The sequence below is a fragment of the Xiphias gladius genome, chromosome 13 (assembly GCF_016859285.1).
Source record: "Xiphias gladius isolate SHS-SW01 ecotype Sanya breed wild chromosome 13, ASM1685928v1, whole genome shotgun sequence".
Taxonomy (NCBI): Eukaryota; Metazoa; Chordata; class Actinopteri; order Istiophoriformes; family Xiphiidae; genus Xiphias; species Xiphias gladius.
This window is the reverse complement of record NC_053412.1, coordinates 13,184,542-13,206,424: the sequence shown is the minus strand read 5'-3', so window position 1 is coordinate 13,206,424 and position 21,883 is coordinate 13,184,542. Positions and strand designations below refer to the sequence as shown.

Genomic DNA, 21,883 nt, shown 5'->3' with positions numbered 1-21,883 from the left:
CTGCTCGTCTTCACAGTTATGCTGTTACCCAACCTTTTGTTGTCAATTTTTATTTCAAAGATCTCCAAATCTCTAGATAGTCAGAGTCTCGGAAGACATTTTAGAGCAGGGATCATCACCTCAGTTTCTTTCATCCCTTTCAGTTTCACCAAATTCCTTCAACAGAGAGCGTCTCCTGCCGGGAATTTTACGAGTGCCCTTAATAATCTTGATAAAGTGGTAGGTTCGCTGGATACTGGGGTTGGATTGTTGATGCTTAGCAGGAGTGCAAACTCATTTTATAAATGGGTTCGATAATCCTGTTCTGGAGTTGATAATATGCAGTGTGCAAACATCTGTAGTCACTAGCTGTATGATATGCAATACTGTAGACTCTACTTGAATATTATTATTTAGTGTGGGCGCTGCCTCAACAACAAAGCAATGAAATGGAAATGTGAGCAAAGGGGCAAAGTTTCTACGGAAATACATCATGGCATCTCGCTATCATCACAGCACTATGCCATCACGGTAACAGTTACACCCCATGGCATGGACACAATGACAAAGATCGCTGTAAAGATACCACTATCACCACTCAGCTACCGCAGTTCCCATGATGGCAGGTCAGTCCAAACTGTGTTACCACAGAAACAGCAACGAGATGTTACTATGGTAATTTCACATTTTCTCTCAATTTTATCATTTTTTACACAGAGAAGTCTGTAACCTGTTGGTGGTGGGTGGGTATTTCCTGGGTTGGTCTTGCTGTAGTTGTTTTCTCTCCTGCTGCTGGCCTAGCCTCCCCACAGCGTTCACAGTTTTAACACCACTGCTCCTCAGCTGGCTCGCCAAATGTAGCTGTATATTTTTCAATGTGAGCTGGACGACCTTTCCCTCTGATGTCCGGGTTTCCAACTGCGGCACAGTGCGCGGTAGATGTACATTTCGGATTAGCTTCCAAAATCCAGCTGGTGTGTGAAGTAGTGCCAGGATGTTCGAGTGTTATTTTCCCTCTGTATATACTGGATTCAGTCCTTTAAATATATCGAGCATTGAGTGTTGAACACCGTTCGGGCCACGATAGTGCAGGGCACACTAATATGATATGCTCTCAAAAAATTAAGCGGTCATTTGAATAAAACTGATTACTTATGAAATCAACTGTTTTTACCTTACTTGATGCTACATGTGGATTTTTTTTTTTTTTACAGTAAATAAACTAAAGTAAATAAAATGAAATAAATAAATAGACTCTACCAACTCATATGTATGTTGCATTATGACAGCGGCAGATATAAGAAATAACCTGGAGATGATAAAATATTTAAATCAAAATGCATAACAATTTACACCAATTAACTAACAAGCAGTTTAGTGTCTGACTCTGGTACATGAACAAATCTGTCAAGCCCTGAAGCTCCCAATTGGTTCCTTTGGCGTTCTTCAGGATACAGCCTGCAGTTCAGCCTGCATTTAAAGTGTCAAGGGCAGTGAGTATGTTCGAGGGTTGGTATCAGTAGCAGCCAAGTTGAGATGAGTTGGATCAAGTTTACAGGTTTGTATGGGTTTGTAGTACCGAACGGTCTCAGCAGTGAGTGCTTACAGCTAAAGTGGGCCCCGAAAGGAAAACGTCTCAGTCAGTCAGTCAAAGTTAGTCAAAGTGCTTTAAACACTGCAGGTTTAAATCAAGCTAACCTTTGTCAGGCAGTACTCACGTGAGAGGGTAACAAAGAAAAAGCAGAGTAGGTGGGAGAAGGAAAAAGCTTTTGTCAGTGTTTATAGTGTGAGCATATGGCTGTTTTCTGAAGTCAGCACGTCACTGTATAAACTTCATCCGTATCGAACTCTCAAAAATACCGGTAGAAAATATTCGGTTGTTCATTTCGGGCCAGCACTACAGCGAAGCTGACAGCTGTGGGGATGGACAGCCTGAGAGCCGCGTGCTTCTCCGTTGAGTTTCGGTGTGGTCATGGTGGTTCTGGGGATAATCCAGATTAGTAGAGCGAGTGAGCAGGCTACACATTACGGACACGTAGCCAGGAGTTGGCGAGCTGAGCAGCGGACAGTCTGGCAGCCTCTTCCTCCATTAAGTGAACGCACACCAGGCCAGGCAGAGGCCGGCACAGTTGTGCATTTTACCTTGTGCTGCTGCAGGCTTTAGGTCATTCTTAAGACATTCAAGAAATAAAACCAACAATTTAAATTGCTGTCACATCTACATAACAAGGTACATGTCTGAAAGGGGCTTTACTTTCTTACAGCACTCTAAGTAGGTTAGCTGTTTTCTCCCCATTTTTCTCTTCACTTTCTATTACCATAAGTCACAAGGGGACCTTGATGTTGATGAGCTTCCTTATGCGTCAGAAAACACAACTTTTCAATGGTGGAAATGAGATCTGGATGGGAACTGGTTAAAACCGATCTACAACTTATATTTTACACTAAAAAAGAGTGAAAACAAAAAACAATGAGCCATAACAGCGTCACATGGTGGTAACAACAACACTGTTGTCAACAGACAGCAATGGCAGTGAGTGCTGACACAATGTGTGTGTGTGTGTGTGTGTGTGTGTGTGTGTGTGTGTGTGTGTGTGTGTGTGTGTGTGTGTGTGTGTGTGTGTGTGTGTGTGCGTGTGTGTGCGTGTGTGTGTGTCTAACCTGCTGGGAGAAGCGCTGCTGGGTCTGGATCTGGTAGTGCTCCTCGGTTTTCATCCGGGTGATGCTGGCCGAGCTCGCCCGCGGCAGCGTCTCCACCTCCTGGATGGCTTCCATGGAAATGCTTTGGGGTAGCACCTGGAAGAGTGACGTCACGTACATGATGACACTCTTCTTGTCAGGGTGCGGCACTGCCACATCTGAAGAGCAGAGAGCGAGAGAGGATAAAGAAAATTTACAAGAGATTATACATCTCTTTCCATAGGCTCAGTAGGACTCCTCATTATTGGTAAAATGATCTTCACCTGTAAACTCTGTAGAGAACCCCTTAAACCTTAACGCTACACACTTGATATTTTGGTTTATGAGCAAATACCTGCAAAACTAATTCCCATCAGCCTCAGCTGCACCTTTGTGATACAATAAGTAGCAAATCGTTTGCATGCTAACATGTTAAACTAGGATGGTGAACATGGTAAAGATTACCTGCTAAACACCAATCTCAAATGTGTATTTTTAATGGTTTTCTTGTCTTCTGTGATGCTAAACTCAATATCTTTGGACTGTTGGTTTTGCAAAACAACATATCTGAATTGGTTAACTTGGGTTTTAGAAAATTGCAAGGGGCATTTTATCGACTGAATGAATAATTAAAAGGCATCTTCAGGATGCGGGATGATGCAGTAGACTCTTTTAAATGCAAGTCATTTTTCTCCGTGCTCATGAACAACTGGAGGCCATTGTTTATGCTGCTTTTTATTTCCCGCAGCATTGGTGTGTGTCAGTTACCCTGTCTGCCCGGAATGTTACAGCTAAGCCAAATCCAAGCAAACTTTGCCAACAGGTGGATGAGAGATAGGTGAGAGAGCGGTGATTTCAAGAACGGAGGCCAAGAGCCCCTTGCCCCGGCCAGTCAGCCAAGGGCAGGGCTGAGACACAGCAGATAAATGAGCACCATAGGAGACTGAGACTCAGATAACTGAGAGAGAGGAGTTGGAGAGCAAAAGTGTTGTGGGTATGTTATGAGTAGAGTTTGGTTAGCTCATGACTCTATTTATAATGAATGGCAGAAAGTAGGAAGACAGGAGATGACAAGAAACATGAGGACGCAAAGTAATAAAAATGAGTGTTTGTTTGCTGTGCATGCTCACCAGGAAAGATATTTGTGTTAGTTGCTGTGTGCATGGGTGAGAAATATAGATAAAGCTGGAGTAAGAGTCATATTTTTGGCTGTGACACACCGATTTACAGCATCACAGAGAAATCTTAGAGTCTTACGAGGACAGACAGCTCCATAAATAATGCTACCATCTTCAAGAGTGTGTCCAAGGGTGCTAAATCCATACACCTCCCTCACTAGTTTAGTCCACTCTGTTTTCTGTCCCATGATCTCCATATTAATCATTTCACCACAGCTCTGCTACTTGTGTGTACTTACCACGCTTTGTGGGCGAATCTGACTGTGTGTTTGCACGTGTGGATACTTGTGTTAGCGTGTGCCAGTCATTTCCTTTCGGCGCGTGTTTGAGTGTACTGTATGTTAATGCATTTTCGTGTGTGTGCAGACATGCGACAGTGGGTATAGCCTCTGTATTCATGAGCCTATACTGTATGTGTGTTTTTGCAGTTTTTTCTGGCATGTTGCTTCAAGGATATCTGTATGCTTCTGCTTGTGTGTGTTTATGTGTGTGCATTGCACTGAATATATCTGTATCTGTGATCCTACACTGTGGACATACCATTAGTTTAGATTAAAGCAGCTTCTCGATTTTCCCAGAAAATATTTGGTTTTGACAGTGATATTTAGTTTATGAAATCCTATTCTTGTGCAAAGCAGAATAGATTATTTCATCCGTGACTTCTAAAAGATTTTGCAACCCACGTTAGATCAGATAAAACTTTAGAAATAGCAGTTCTGTAGAAGGAACATGTCCGACCAAAATTTCACGGTTTGCCAATGTGTTCAAGGGCTACATGAAAAATATGGTTTCCGAGAGATAAAATCTGAGACTTGTGCTGCAACTCAGCAGCTGGATGTGAGCTTTGATTCCAGGCTAAAGACCTGCACAAAGGCTTGGGAGCACGGAGAAACAAAGCACAGACAAGAAAGAGGAGTGAAGAAGGAGTCCGAGAGAAATGCTGGTGCGAGACAGAAGCAGGATAAACAAAGGAGGAGATACAGAAAGAAAAAGAGAAAGGGAGCACTAATGAAATCATCTGATCCCTTTCAAAATGCTTAAAGAGAGTAAATTACTTTGCTCCAATATTCAATATTAAAAAGAATAAAATGCATTGGAGGCGTCATTTGCGGCATTGGAGGCGTCTCCTGCTTCATGCTGCACATGTGTCAACCAGCATCAGTGGACACAACAGCTGACTGAGGCACGTGAGCTCCCCCGAAAGCTTGGGCTCAGCTCTGCATCCTCTGGACACCATGCAGAGACTTGCGATTCACAAAGGAAATAGTGTCTGTGTGAACCCTTTCAAAACTGACACAGCTGTAAATTATAAACAAGAGTGTTACGGATGTTACTGATGAACACATCTGGGCAGATGTTTTATAATGTACCATGCTGCGGGGCGATCTGAGTGTAAGTAAGTCACTTGCATCTTAAGACCGCCTCACGCCTTCTTTATCCGAACAACCTTTGTACTTGTCTTAACCAACTATTGTTCTGTACAGAACTCGGCCGCCGGGCCTTCAACCGCAGCCAAAAGGCGACCGCATTGTCGCGGAGACCACATGACACCTGTTATAGCAAAGGCCACGTTCAGATCGACTTTAGCCCTGTGTGAAAAATCACAGCCTCCTCATTTGTTCAGATGAATGGGCGAATCGGTTGAGTTGCCATCACAGAGGACTCTGGCAATCTGGTATTTCTGTTGATCTCATGATTGCCAAGATAAAAAGATGTAATAGTTATTGCCATGATACCATTTCCGGGGAGTAAAATCCTGCCTCAGAGTATTATAACCGTCTGTGCAGTGTTTTGATGTCAGAAAAGCCTTTAAACGCATTCATCTGTTACTCCAACTGGACTTCCGGAATCATAATTCATGTCCAACTGGTACCTTTAACAACACCACCGCACCGACGCAGGACCTGGCATTTAACACAGGGCTGTTGGTCCGAACGTTCCCTCATACTGGCTCCCAGTACAGTATGTTTTAGAATTGATTCTGAGGTCTTTTAACTGTTCAAGAGGCCTGGCCTAGGACTAGAGGGGACAGAGTTTGCAGTCAGGGCCCTCAGCCAGTGGAATGTCCTGCCCAAGGAAATTAAGCTAGCCCAGTCAGTATCATTTTATAAATCTCTCTGATTTTAATCTAATCTAATCTAATGATACACATTCGCCCAACTTGCTCCCAACTAGTGATTGTTTATTCTAAGATCAATGGAAATTCTTCTGCTGTGATGTGTCATTTCAAGGCTTAAGCAAGGTGTGAGGGATTACAACCCTCCCTATCACACTGGCTCAAAGCCTAACAACAGCACTCCCAAACATGAGGGGATTAAAGAGGAATACTGCTGTGTCTCCAAAAAGACCATTCATATAGGCACATGGCAAGATTTTGAGAAAACGGAGAAAATACTGGGACCATGAAGAGGAAACCATTTGACCATATACAGTATAGCAAAACAGCTCTAGTTAATTCCCTGGTAATATTATATGGAACACTTAAAATGCCTAAATAAAAACAAATAAGACAAAGAAAATCAAAAAGCCAAATAATAATACATTTAAGATATTAACTGTAATTTTGTAATAATGGCGAAAAGAATGTAATATGAAAGCAGAGCTGGATATGCGTACAGTACTTACAGCTTATTAAAAAAGTGTAACTCTGATGGTAGTTAGTATGAACATTCTCCCTAGAAAAATATTCTTTTTTTCTCTAATATTTTATTTGATATTATTTTTTTCAATATGGCTGAAAGATTACATTTTTAGATTTTTTTTAGACAAGTTTTAAAGCAATACCTGTAATAAAGAATAAAAATAACTGTCTTCTGAAGAGTCAGGGTGGGTGTTAAAAAAAAGATTTTGATTTAAAAAAAGAGCAAAAAAATCAAACTTCACATAAAGTATTAGGAAAATTTGGATATACAATTATTAAGCAGGACTATGGCCCTTTCCCTTACATTAGCCACTCACTATACTCTCATCCAACTCTTTTATCGATCTCTCTGGCTATTTTTAAGAGGCAATATTGGTGGCACTTTTTCTGATAAGTGTAGTGAATCTGGATCTATGTCTGCAAAAAAAATACCACCACCATTTATCACAGAGAGCTACCGGCCAAGGACAGTATTGCAATAAACTTTGACACAGGTCAGCTTTACTCACTTCATCCTCGCCTGACAAGTTTTGATTAAGAGTCTGTAAACTGGTCTTTGGTCAGCAGCAACCCCCTCAGTGATGGATGCCACGAATGTCAACAAATTCTGGGTAAATAGACTTGTTAGGAGGCGTCTGTTATTATTTTGTACAAAATCAAAGCACTTTTCTCGCAAGTGAAGGGCATTTTTGCCAACCTGTTGATCATTCTGAGCATCACTGATCAAGTGCTTCCACCAAAGTGACCATAGTTATCACCATGGCACCCAATCGCAGCATGACACATCATGATCAGTAGGGCCAATTAAGGTGCATGACTGGAAGGCGTGAAATACAATGGGAGCTGTAACTCACCTCAAATGTTCTTCTCTGGATTTACCAGTGTGTGTGTGTGTGTGTGTGTGTGTGTGTGTGTGTGTGTGTGTGTGTGTGTGTGTGTGTGTGTGTGTGTGTGTGTGTGTGTTAGTTACCCTCAGGGTCAAGCAGTCTGTCAATCCCCAGGTGCTGCTCGGCCTTATTAAAGGCGTGTTCCAGTCTCTCGATCGCCGACGTCTTTTTCTCCACTGAGCTCCAATCAAAAAGCTCAGGTCTGCAGAGGTAAATCAACATGAGATCATGTATCTTCTGCGTCTACTGTATATTTTTTATTTATTCAGATATAGATAAACACCCCATGTATTTTCTAGATTATGTCGTTGGTTGATCATTGTCTCCGGTGCCCTATGAAAATGCATTATCATATGTTCACTAAAGGGCCATAGAACATTTGCCAAAATAAAAAAGCTGTTTAATGTTTTTTTTTGTTAATTCAGTTTATTCAGTCAGGTTTACTGTGGAACTACTTTACTGTAATTCAGAAACCTTGTATTCATCTGTCGTGCAGGGATATTTAGTTGTACATATTCTCCAGTACACCATTTTCATTTCCTCAGTAAACAGTGAAAGTAGACCCTTATAATACTAAATAATATCTTAATCTTGATTTAAAATGTGCACCTTGCTCTTCCACTACCGGTAAAGATAATGATGTTGGCATGGAGCACCAGTGCAAATGATCTGCAGGGTGACGGCTTTGGTGTGCGTGATCTCTCACTCTGTGTTCCTGTAAGGACACTGCTAACAGGTGTTATTGCTACCTAGCCATGATTTAATTCATAATTACATGAGTCCAGGCCTGAGACCCAAACTCTCATGGGTATGCACCCAGGCAGATTAACTTTGTATCACCTCTGAAAAGCCATTCACCCATTTATTCCTCTGGCCTTTCATCCATTGTCCATTTACTGATTCATTTACTTATCTATATGTTCATTCAATCATTCATTTATTCATTATAAAGCTTTTCTATATAAATTGCAACTTCATAGCACTGGGCATGGGCTTATGCTAGTTATACTGTACAGTATACAGCAGCTGAACCTATCATTAGTGTACATGTGTGAGTAGGGCGAAAAAAGGGGAATCAACGTGCACTGTGCAGGGCTGTTTCTGGACATTTTGGCATCGAATAGGATGCCACTAGCACCCCGAAGGGTTTTTTTTCGTTTCCAAATAATTTAATTGCAATTTAGTTTGATTTAAAGGTTTGTCAACAGCTTTAAACTATAGGAGGGGTGATTAATGGAATTTACTGGGAGCAAAAGGGCTCATGTGACATTTTAATCGTAGTAAAAGCAACTCTGGCAAAAACATTGAGATTCTTTCATGCATTACTAGCAGTTCAACTCACTGACTGGACCATGCATCTTTTTTCATGTCCAGTCAACAGCCGATTAGGTTTAAATGAAGAGTATGTCATGCGTTTAGTTGGCTTCCTATAGCAGTGCAGCACTAACAGCTAGCAAGCTTACTCTACCTGGCACTATCCTACATATTCTGTCTCTTTCCCTTTCTCTTTTGCTTCTTTTTCTGAGAACGTAGTTTAATGGGCTTATTTTACACCTCCAAGTATATAGAGTAAAATGTGTGAACAAGACCTTAACTTCAGCAGCTCAATGCATCCAACACTTTCTCCCTCTGTACCCCTTTGACAATCCCCTGTCCATCCTCTCCCTTTCTGTGTCTAGTGCTGTATTTTCTTTCTCTCTGATAACACACGCACACACACACAGTTCTTTTGTACCTGTGGCTGTGGATGAGGGCGTTGAAGGCCAATCCATCATTCCAGCTACTGGAGAAGTTAACCACGTTGACCTGAGGACAGGGATAATGGATATTAAAGGGCCAACCTACGAATGCAGTATGACATCCACTGTTGAAATGCTGTTGCCCCAATACTGGGTACCATTTTTATTAGGGACTCATTGGATTGAAGACATATTTTCACTCTCAAATTGCCAGTATTTTAATATGTTGGTGGACAGAATACTAAAAATGGCTTTCAAGAGTAATATAAATCTGCACGGAGCTCAGGAAAGACCTGAAAAGTTAGCTGGCTATTTGCTTAACCTCAGCCCTCTTGTTTAGTAGCTCGTCCTGATAAGAAAATAAATAACACCTGGTGCACCTGGGAAAAGCAACTATGAAATGCCAATGTTGTCCAAAAAGTGGCATATGCTGTGTTGTGAGTGCTCTCAGCAGTTTAGCTTAGAGGCTTCAATATAGCAGAGACCAAGCCAAGCCAAAAGAAACAAAATAAGATTGAGAAAAACCTAGATGGCACACACACACACACACACACACACACACACACACACACACACACACACACACACACACACACACACACACGTACACACACGCACACACACACACAGAAACACTGAATACTCAAAAAGACATCACCCCTACCACTGAAATTTTAAGTTAATTTTTTTAACCTGGAAAACTTTTTTTTTTTTTTTTTCAAGTCACTCTGTCTTTTAGTTTCATACTTAGGGCTATAAAATGGTAATCATCTGATGGCACTAATCCCAGATCTGGATCACCACCAAAACCCAATCCATCATTCACTGGCCTAAAGCCTTTCTGTCCACCAAATTTCATGAAAACATGCTCACGAGGGTTTTGAGGTATCCAGTCAGACAGAGAGATAAAATACAGGAGGGACTGCCATAGAGGAGAACGACTGTAACAGCAGGTCCCGTGTGTTAGTCTGTGGACTGAGGATAAGACCAAGTGAAAAATAAAAGAATGTACCTGAGGATACTGGCGTGTGTTCTGACGAACCCAACTCAGCAGAATCTTCTCACTGTTGGTCTGCTGTAGGCCGGCCATCACATCCTTCATCACATCCTTTACCTGCACACACACAAATACAAAGTATAGCTGGTGTAAAAACTAAAATTACATGCACTCATACATAGAGCTGTAGCTAATGATTTGGACACAGGCCTAAACTTATGTACTCAAATTTGATAATATAAAGCCGTGCTTGTGGCCCATGGAGGGTACAATGTTCATCATAACTTAAAATCAGAGGTTTTGGATGTAGGAGATAAAATAATGATGTTTTAGTGGGACACTTGTTTGTCCTGAGGATAGTGCCAGAGGAAAGGCCAAGGGTGTCATTAAATGAAAAGGGGTTCATCCTCTTAATGTACTCTGCCACTTCCACAGCAATCTTCCAATTAGATTATGAGAAATTCTGTGTGCCGAGTTGATGTTAATCGCACAAGATGAGAGTCAATGGCATATCCAAGATGGAGAGGGTTCATCTTCTGCGGAGTATGAATAGCCTAGGTAACTTTTTTAATGGAAATCCAGCTATTCAGGCTTTAATGTTATGTATATAAAGTTGAACATTTGACTAGAGATTGACGCTACAGGAAAGTGTCAAAAAATGGGAAGGGTTTATCCTCTGGGCAGTAAGACTGTGCTCAGTAAATTTTATGGAAAATTAACAATTGGATATTTCATATGCATATTTCTTGTCTACAACCAGGAATTTTAATCTGATGTACATCCAGCTATACCTTTTAGAGTTAGCCTGTCGTTTACCTTGGAAAATGCTGGTCAAGAGGAAATTATCAATTTTGTTGCTAGATGAAAGGTCAGGGGGTCACTATGATCATTAGGAATAACCCTGTGGAGACTACCAACGATCAAACTAGTAGTTGTTGAGATGTCCTGCTCTTTGTGTTGAAGTGTTGAAAGACGGGAGACCCTCAAGGGGCCTCTACAATCCTGCAAGGTGAAGGTCACACGACTGATGGAGACAGCTGAAATCATCCCTAGGTTATCGTGCTAGTTTAACTACATGTACTGTGAGAAGGGAAACAGTGAAGAAGCACATAACACAACTGTCCTTGAAAAATAAGAAAAAGTCCCAAAAGCAAATGGAAAAAAGTGGTAAAGCTTGTTGTTAAACAGCCTACTGTGTTTCTTTATTCTTTCACCTCCTTTTTGATTTGACAATGCAGTTCCTAATCACAGAGATTTAAAAATAATCTATGCAAATATGTTCAAACATTAAAAAAAAAATGATGGTGAAAACGAAATAAAGCATAGCCACTCTTTCCCACTCATGCTGATGCCTGACAATGTATTATTACCATAAAGAGATATTTTAAAAATATCTGCTGTTTTCTAGCAAGTCTTGACATGGCCCGTCAGTGGATACTTTGCATATTCACACACCCGTTGCTCCACACCGCAGCACACACTTAGTAAAAGCGCACAGAGCGCAGTCAAAGAACACTTGTATACACATCGTGCACAAGCCTGTGTGTGGATTCGGTTGCACCCTAACAGGCTGGATTTTTTGGCAGTTGTGAGTGACAGTTTTAGAGCACTTGTTCAGGGCTCAGGGTGGGGGTGGGGGGGGGTGGGGAGAGAGCTGTTATACTTTTCACTGCCCGGTTGTGCATTACTTATGCATATCTTACTCTCCCCTTTCTATCAGCCACATATGCAGACTCACACATGCATGTGCACACACACACACACACACACACTTATACAAAAGCCAGTTTGTGTCCCCCCCAGCTCTTTGCTCCTGCTTTCTTATACCACTCAGCTCTCCTCCTCAGCCTCACTCTCATTGCTTTCTGCACTTTGACATACACACGCACAGGCGCGCACAGACACACACTCATGCAGTGCAGCAGTGCGATGAGTATAAGCAGAGTTCTGAGCAGGGACTGGATGGATGAGTTGAAGAAAGAGTGCCAAAAAAAAAATCTAGTTGTAAGCCTTAAACCCAGGCAACAAAGCACCCAAAAAGCCACCACACACACCCACACTGTTGAACAGACAGATGTGAGGTAATGGGAAAGAGGACGAAAGAGGCTTCTGCACAATTACATGCTTGCAGATACACACTCACACACAATCTGCAACTAAACCTGTAACAAGAGTTCAGTGTAATTTGTTGTTGAGGAGAATTCCCAGCAAGGGGACTCGTGAAGATCTCACTCACACGTGCATGAGCACACAGACACACACACACACACACACACACACACACACACACACAAACACACAAACACAAACACAAACAGGTTTGTTAGCAATTCCTCATAGAATGTGGCCTGCCGAATAAAAAAGGGACTCATTTGGTAGTAGGTCACCGCATGCATTTCCACTTTAATTGGAGGGGTGCTTTGACAAAGCCTGCTGTATACACAATCACAATGACACACTTACACACTGACAGAGATAAACACACACACACACCCACACACACAAGCACACACACACACACACACACACACACACACACACACACACACACACACACACACACACACACACACACACAGAAGCACTCACAGACTGGCAGACGTGCCCACACACAAGCAAATTATAACCTTTGGGGCGAAGCAGCCTTTGACAGGCAAATTCACACACTACATACACAGACACACACACTTACATGCTACCCACAATCATACACACTCAGCCGACACAAGCTGCTCACTCTAGAACTGTGCTTTGCTATTAATCGTGTCATCAGGTCTATGCCAAAATTACTGTGATTGTGGAATGGAATGAAATACAATTAAAACCACTGACTTTACATGAAGTTTGTTTAAAACAACGAGTCCATCATGAAATACATTTCGAACTTGGACGTGGATGTACTTTTCTCCAAAGTTACTGTAGGACACCTGACCTGTACTTGCCAATGTTTTTCTGGTCAGAATTAGAAACAGACATGAAGCCAATAAAAAATGTAAAACTACACAGGATTCTTTACCATGCCAAAAATACGATACAATATATCAGACTGCTGCAGCGAATGTGGCGGAAAGAACTGAAACAGCTATGAAACAGATAACAAAGAGCTGGTTAGAAGCCAAAAGTAAACAAAAATAATGAAAAAAATGAAAAATATAACCTGTAGAATCACAAATCGAGAACTGGAATATTCGAGATGGTGGAGTAAATGGATTAAATATGAGGCCCACAGCTACATAATACAAAACAATTTATTATTAGAGGTGGAAGATGCAAAGTGATAAAATCCAAATTCAGCCTGTAATCAATTCAGTGTTAAACTAATGTGAAGTGATATATGAATGGTGAATCAATGCGATAACTTGATTTTTAGCTCTTGTTTCTATAGCTGTATCCCAACTGCATACTACATACTAATTCCAAGCGAGTTTGCGTATGCAGCATGGTCACAAGAGAAAACTCAAAACAGTAAATAAGCATACTAAAAATGCTATGGTGGGGCTGGGTGTGAGGTTTGACCACGATGGAAGATTTTCTTTACAGTTGGTTAACCTGTGAGTGTATTTCTATTCTCATCAAATTATTTACATTCAACCATGTCCTTCTCTTACAGGTTTCCAAGAGAGGTAAGTAATAGAAGAGCAAGTGTAAGTGAATTCAACACATAAACTATCAGAAATGTACGCGAAGTAACTCAGATATCAGCATGAAATAGCGTAAACTTCCTGTGGATTATTCTAGGATCTAGTTAGCTAGCATCAAGAACAATTTCTGTTATCATTGTTATGCTGATGACACGCAGCATGGCATTCAGAGCTGCCTTAGTGCAATGAAAGAATGGATGTCTCAAATTTTCTACATCTAAACTGTTCCAAGGTTGTTCCAGAAAACTAAAAGTTTAATCTCCCCTCTCCCCCTTTTCTTATTCCTGTAAAGCAACTACTGTTTCAATACTGCATACAATATATTTGTAGAATGAAACAGGTACATAGCTTATAAGCAGCTTTTAAAACTACAAAGTAATACATTTTTTACCTTGAGGGATCAGTGTCACAGAGAAACTTTTTAAGTTTCTTGCTTTTCTCTGTCATTATTTTTGCCTCGAGTTCCAAGGAATGTGACTGCTACCTACACCTTGACAGCTACAACCAAGGAAACGTGAACTGGCATGAAAAACTTGGGGCAACCCTGGTCAAAATTTCTATTACTGTGAATAGTTAAGCTATTAAAAGACAAACTGATTTTCAAAAGGCATGAAGTTAAAGATGACACTTTTCTTTCATATTTTAAGCAAGATTACTTTTAAAAAAAACTATTTTCCCACTTCTTTAACTTATTTACTTTCTGTCTTTTACAGTTTAAAAATAACAAAAAAGGAAAAGGGCCTGAAACAAAAGTTTGGGTCCCCTGCATGGTCAGTACTCAGTACCCCCTTTGGCAAGTATCACAGCTTGTAAACACTTTTTGTAGCAGCTAAGGGTCTTTCAGTTTTGTATGATTCTTGGGTCGTCTTGCACGCACTGCTCTTTGAGGTCTATCCCCAGATTTTTGATGATGTTTAGGTCGGGTGACTGTGAGGGCCATGGCAGAACCATCAGCTTGCGCCTCTTAAGGTAGTCCATTATGGATTTTGAGGTGTGTTTAGGATCATTATCCTCTTATATAAGCCATCCTCTTTTCATCTTCAGCTTTTTTACAGGCAATGTGTTGTTTGCTTCCAGAATTGGCTGGTTTTTAATTTAATCCATTCTTCCCTCTACCGGTGAACTGATCGATCCACCCCCCATGTTTAACAGTTGGAGAGTTGTTCTTTTTTTCATGAAACTCTGCATGCTTTTTGCTCATTGTGGCCAAAAAGTTCTATTTTACCTTCATCAATCCCCAGGACTTGTTTCCAAAATGCATAGGGCTTGTATATATTTCCTATTTGTGCAGGTGTCGCTTCACAGTAGAACTGTGCACCATCATTCCAGAGTCTGCTAAATCTTCCTGAAGGTCTCTTGCAGTCAAATGGGGGTTTTGCTTTGTCCTTCTAGCAATCCACCTAGCAGTTCTCTCTGAAGGTTTTTATTGGTCTTCTGGACCTCAAGTTGACCTCCACTGTTCATGTTAACTGCCATCTTTTAATTACATTATGAACCGAGGAAACGGCTTCCTAAAAATGCTTTGCTATCTTCTTATAGCCTTCTCCTGCTTTGTGGGCATCAATTATTTGAATTTTCAGAGCTAGACAGCTGCTTAGGGGAGCCCATGGCTGCTGATTACTGGGACAAGGTTTGGGGAGTCAGAGAATTTATAAAGCTTTGAAATTTGGATCACCTGGCCTTTCCTAACGATTGCTGTGAACGAGCCATAGCCCTAACAAGCTAATTAAAGTCTGAGACATTGGTAACAGTTACCTGAGAGGTCAAATCTCTTTGGGTACTCAAACTTTTTTATGCCACTCCACATTCCAAACCCAAAAAAAAGATTCAGATGGACACAGAAGGATAATGTGCAACTTGCGTTTGTGTAATGTATTGCAGATACACTGTATGTGTACACTTTCTTGAGCAATAGACACGAGCAATGTATACAAGCCTTCTGTGTTGTCGCTGATCCAATCTGTCCATCATGGAAAAAAGCAATTTTAGCTTGAGTTAAAGTGATGCTTCTTGCCGTAAAAGCTGTTTATGTGATCATCTTACCAGCATGAGTGCAGTAATTTTACCCATTGTAGCTTGTTTATCCTCAGTATAAAACTTTGTGTGGCCTTCTAAGTGGGCTCAATTCAATGTAGTAATGTTATACGGTAAAATGGATAGACATACAATTAGAGTTCAGGGAGACTGCACAGACTCTATTTTCTGTGTTAGCAAGGTTTTTTTTAACTCATTGTGGATGGATGAGTAAATGCTGACCAAGGTCAAGGTAAATTAAAGAACATTCCAGTCCTACAGACACAGCTCTATGAAATGCAACAAAAATATTATGCAACTGCAAAAAAAATGTAAAACTTAATATTGGAGGCATTAACAAAATATGGAAAGTCTTATTGCCTCCAAAATGACTGCACAGAGCAGAAGTCTGACACATTCACACACACTCACGATGACATAAATGTGCGCACACACCTGCCAGTGGAGAATGATGCTCCAGATGAGCCCAAGAATCAGTTTGTGATTCCCATCAACGATGTCCGCCGCCCCGATATTCACCAATTCAACCTGTAGTAGAGACGTGCAGAAAAATCTCATTATAGGGTTTATTTTACAAAATCCAAGCAGGTCCTCTTACCTACACTAACTCAGTTGCTAGAAACCTTCTGGTTTATGACCCCCTTAAAATGAAGGAATGTTTAGTTACTTGATTTGTTCACTCAGCTCCTGTCCTGCTCCTTGGTTTCCAGACAAAAATGAAAACAAACAGAAATTTAATACATTCTAGCATAAAAAAAACATCACCTATCTGAGCGACCCCGTGCATGCCCGGAGAAGTATAATACTGGGTTTAATGTGGACAAGTCATCATTAGTAAATGACCGTACCTTAGCAACCATAAAACATCATAAGGGGCATGAATGACCTGTCAAACTCTAGATTTCGTCACAAGCTGAAGCAGTGTGCATGGCGCTCAAGTAAGTGTGATACTCATTATCTCAAAAAGCTGAGGTGAAGTTTACCAAAAACCAAAACCTAAAACCAAAAACCTAAGAGCAAAAGTGTATGTTTATCTGCTCTAAAATCTAGTGGTTTTGTGGGATAACAGACTACATTAGAAAAATGCGTGTTAAGGACCGAACATCTACTGAGTTAAAGAGTTTAGGGCTACCATTGGTGTCTCTGTCCTGTGCTCAGATCTCGGAGAGTTTACACTCCAGAAACCCCAGCTAATGTTACCTGAGAGAACATTAAGTTTGGTGAACTCGTTGGTTAATCCTCATCCTCAAAGCCTTTTCTCTTGTAAAAGTGAAACATACTGTTTGAAAATATGAACAATAAAGAAATATTCAAGTATTCCAGGTATGCTTTTCTATCGTAAGCATTCAAGTGGGTTATGTTAGAACAAAATATCATTTTAATTACATTTTTATTTATAAAGCTGTTCTTTAATACTTGAGCTAACTGGCTCTATGCAGCAATTCAAGCAATTCAAGAACAATGCTGCTATTTATTTCCATATTTCCATACATGGATTGTCACCTTTTTTTGACCGGGACATGTAGCCTTAGCTACAGTCTTTTAGCACAGTATCGGGTATATAACCATCATGTTATGTGCATATCGGAGGCTCTTTAACATGGTTGAGTGAAAATGGAACGAGTCAGCTGGAAACGCCGTCGTCGTCATTACAGTAGAAATGAGGAGCCTGCTTTTGTTAACCTCTGCGTGAAATTAAAGACCCGTTGTTTAAAATTTTACAACAAATGTCAAGTGATAAATCTGCTCACATTATCACTATAAAATGAAAGTAAGTAAAAGTGCCTCGAGTAAATAATGTTGCCAGTAGCTCCCTTTCCCACACTGATGCCATGTTGTAGAGCAGCCCTCTGTTACACATCCAGTTGTGTAAAACAAGAGGGGCTTTTAGAGGTCAGGTCAGGATGTTTTTTTTGGAATAGGAGGCACAGATTCATAATGACGCTAACACTACAGTGACTCACTAGCGCAAGGTAGCATTATAAGACGGGACGGGCCGGGGCTAGCCGATTAGCATGCTAACTTCAGTAGAAACAAAACAAGTGTTAACATTAGCGTTACTTTCCACTGCTGGAGACAGCTCTTGGCGTTTGAGGCTGAACTCGTAACGTTTTTGCAAGACTTGTAAGTAAACAGCTGTGAAACGTTGGCTATGTTGCGATAGCAAAAAATAGATATATACAGCACCTTTAACATGTTATCCCTTGTATTTTTTTTTAATGTTTGTAAACCATAACTAAATCGTATCATATCTTATCACTGAAGAATTTTTATAGGCATGAACAACAAACAAGACCAGGTCAAAACCTAGTATATGGATATGGTCACCCTTTATCTGTTTGCTTCTCTCCTACTCTCTGTGCTCACATATACAGTAATTTAATACATCAGAATTCCCAATAAAGCTGTTCTCATTTACATGTCTTTCTGTTTCTGCTATAAGACAATCGAACAAGTATGAAATAGTGACTGCTCTGCTAAAATCCTGATTTTATAACCGCAACGACGACTGACACAATCACCATACACATAAGTTAAAGAAAACGGCTGTGATTTGATTTCAGCTATATTTACTTGTAAAATGATCATTCGGGGGGAAGTTAGAAGCTCATTCACATTTGTAACAGCTGGAAGAGAGAAAAGCCGACCTTGCCCTTGCGGGGCTACGTAAAGTAGCTAAGGTTTGTCAAGAAAGTCGCTAGATTTGTCTCTTTTTTTTTCAAACATTTGTCTTTTTTTTTCAAATATTATTGTCTCTAACCAGGATATTATACGTTTTTTATTTTTTTTTTCCCTAAATGATTTTAGTTTGTTTTTCACTTGAATTTATATGTTATAGGTCACATTAAAAGGTGGAAAAAGTTCTGAAGTGATATATCTTAAATACATTTTTTTTACATTACAAAAACCTGCCATTTTAACAGGGGTGTGTAAACTTTGTATATCCACTGTATATTGTTTTCTTTTTATTTCTTTAATCATCTTCTGACCCTTCAGATTTATCTTTAGAGGCCTTGGGGGTTACCAGCCTTCAGGTTGGGGACAAATGATCTATCTATTAAAGGAGTTAATACAACATTATGGTAAATTAAATCCATTAAATATGAAGACGGTTAGCTTAGCTTAACATAAAGACTGGAACCAGAGGAAACAGCTGGCCTGGCTCTTGTCCAAAAGTTAAAAAAATTGCATGGCCTGAAATAGTCCAGTATGCAAAACTGCAATTTAGGCAGCTGCTTAGGGGAGCCCATGGCTGCTGATTACTGGGACAAGGTTTGGGGAGTCAGAGAATTTATAAAGCTTTGAAATTTGGATCACCTGGCCTTTCCTAACGATTCCTGTGAACGAGCCATAGCCCTAACAAGCTAATTAAAGTCTGAGACATTGGTAACGGTTATCTGAGAGTTCAAATCTCTTTGGGTAACCAAACTTTTTTATGCCACTCCACATTCCAAACCCAAAAAAAAGATTCAGATGGACACAGAAGGATAATGTGCAACTTGCGTTTGTGTAATGTATTGCAGATACACTGTATGTGTACACTTTCTTGAGCAATAGACACGAGCAATGTATACAAGCCTTCTGTGTTGTAGCTGATCAAATCTGTCCATCATGGAAAAAGGCTATTTTAGCTTGAGTTAAAGTGATGCTTCTTGCCATAAAAGCTGTATATGTGATCATCTTAACAGGGATATTGTAATTTTTTTTGTTTTTGTTTTTAAACTTGGGATTTTGTACGGATTACACAAACAAGATAAAGCATGTTCATTGTTTAGCTTCAGAGGTGCTGGTGGACAGATTTTTTTATGTTCGGGCAGAGCCAGGCTAGTCATCTCCTGCTAAGCTAAGCTAACTATATTTTCCAAACTGTCAATTCCTTTAATCACTGCACCTCATGGAAGAAAAAGGAACAACATAACTGTCACTCTTTATGTTGCTGCCACTGCAAAAGCATATTTTAAAATGCACTGTGCCAAGTAAATCATATTTATACACATATCTGGACTAAAATGACCTCTTTCTATCTATAGGAAAGAAAAGGATACATTAGACGAGAAAGCAAGGCAAGACAAAAGCGTGAGTGAAGACGGACCAAAGGCAAAAGGAGAAGGAAGACGAAAGAAAAAATTTGATATGGGGAAACGAGCCAGAAAGAAATGTATACAGAATGGAGACAGTAAGATAAAAGAGGGGATTAAAAAGATAGATACGTTTTTCTTTGACAGGAAAGTAAAGGCATTCCAAAAGAGACAAGGTTAAATGTATATGGAAACCAATTTAGAGAGGAGATAGACAGAGACCTGAAAGGCAGTTTCATTTAAGCACTTCACTGTTTGCTGAGTTTGACCACTGATTTATTTAATGTATATTTATGCAGTCGAATCGATATCATATTAAACTTTCCTGCATACTCACATATGGATAAAGGGAAAATCACGTGTGTCAGTGTGTGTGTGTATACTCACATTGTTCTTCTGCAAGATTTGCAGAGCACGGTTGACATTGTTGAGTGAGTGAACACGTGTGACTCCTCTTTCCAACCTCACCTAAACACACAGACACACACACACACACACACACAAAAACCAAACAGAGGAGATTATTGAGGCATAAACAGACCTTGCTCAGGGGCATCCACGGGCACTACAAACAGCCACATTACAATAAAATTGTGTGTGTGTGTGTGTGTGTGGGGGTATGCCAGCACAATAAGGCAACAGTATCAAACGAAGGACAAAGATGATAATGTCTCCCCATGAGATAGAAATAGGGAGAGACAGAGATGGGGAGAGAAGGGAAGGAGGAAATGTGGTGGAAAGATGAAGAGAAAGACTGAGAGAGACCAACTAAAAAGGGATTAAAAAAGGAGATAGAGAATGAGAAAAGATAGATGAAGAAAGAGGGACAGATTCTAACAGACAAGGTGGAGGAAATGAGGAGAGCTGGAGGGGAAATAAAAAACAAGGTGGGAGGAAAAGTTTGATTAACACTGTGGGATGTGCTGGTGTGTGTGTGTGTTTGGTCTCATTGAAGTTTGAAGACATTTTCTTTCCAGTTTTAAATTCTTCAAATGATGATTCTAACATTCAGGTTGGGAATATGATTATTTAAAGTTTAAACTGAGGTTGATGCCATGTTACTAATAAGGAATGTAATTGACACACTGAACGAACAGTTTCAATGTTTAAACTGTTGTTGTTCAAACAGTTTAAACTATTTATCCATTACTCTCAGCTATTTCAACCGTTTACTTTTAGCTAACTATTTCAATCATTTATCACACTCTCAATTGAAAAACATGACATTCAGGTCTTACAGTGGACTCACTTCGTGTATATATAATTAAAACAAAATCTATTTGTTCATATTAATTTAGTTTCACCACAATCTTTCCATGTACCGTGGCTGCAGACCTAGCCCCTGGAACAAAAATACCCCTGGTTGTGAACTCATACATAAACATAAAGATAAGTAATGAGCGTGTGCAGGGCCCCCATATTGGCTGGATATCAAAATATTATTTAAACTCGGTAAACTGATTTGCGTGAAGCGGGAGTGTCCTGAACCTGACGTCGCTATGAGAGAACACCCTCAGCATCGAAGGCAGCCCTAACAGGGAGCAGACTGGCTATGACTTTAATGGTTCAGGAAATTAACCTGCAAACATGCACTGCATGTCTGCAGATTTCACATCACGACATCGTGAAACGAAGGATTTTTACAGTCCCTGTTTCTGATGCTCCGTGACATAAAATCTCTTGGACAGAAAAGTCTGACCGGGTTGAGAGAAAAATGTGAAACGAGAGTTGATTTCTAAGAGCTGGAGAGCTGTGGGTCCTCCAACCTAAACGACCATATAGGTCTTTTTAACCCTAACCCTTAGAATACAACCCCCCTGTAAGGACCTTTCTCATCATGGTAACTATAATACAACTTGTGGGAGCGTACCCGCAGCAGGCATACCGGACTTTCATTGTCATGGTAACAATACTAGACACGTGGTTAATTTTGTGGTCACGGTTTGGTTAAGCTTGGGCACAAAAACTACTTGGTTATGTTTAGGAAAAGACCTTGGCTTGGGTGAGAATAAGGACCAACTTTAGGTTA

General features: G+C 40.3%; 1 protein-coding gene across 1 annotated transcript in view; it reads right to left on the bottom strand.

The window, feature by feature from the left end:
- dmd (dystrophin) overlaps nt 1-21,883 on the bottom strand; it is a 334,110-nt gene that overhangs the window by 194,310 nt on the left and 117,917 nt on the right. Inside the window, exons 4-9 of the mRNA XM_040141867.1 lie at nt 20,242-20,322; nt 16,211-16,303; nt 10,116-10,217; nt 9,100-9,170; nt 7,448-7,566; nt 2,641-2,837 (exon numbers count right to left, since the gene is read on the bottom strand). Coding sequence (XP_039997801.1) covers nt 2,641-2,837; nt 7,448-7,566; nt 9,100-9,170; nt 10,116-10,217; nt 16,211-16,303; nt 20,242-20,322 — 663 coding nt within the window. The remainder of the gene's footprint in view (nt 1-2,640; nt 2,838-7,447; nt 7,567-9,099; nt 9,171-10,115; nt 10,218-16,210; nt 16,304-20,241; nt 20,323-21,883) is intronic.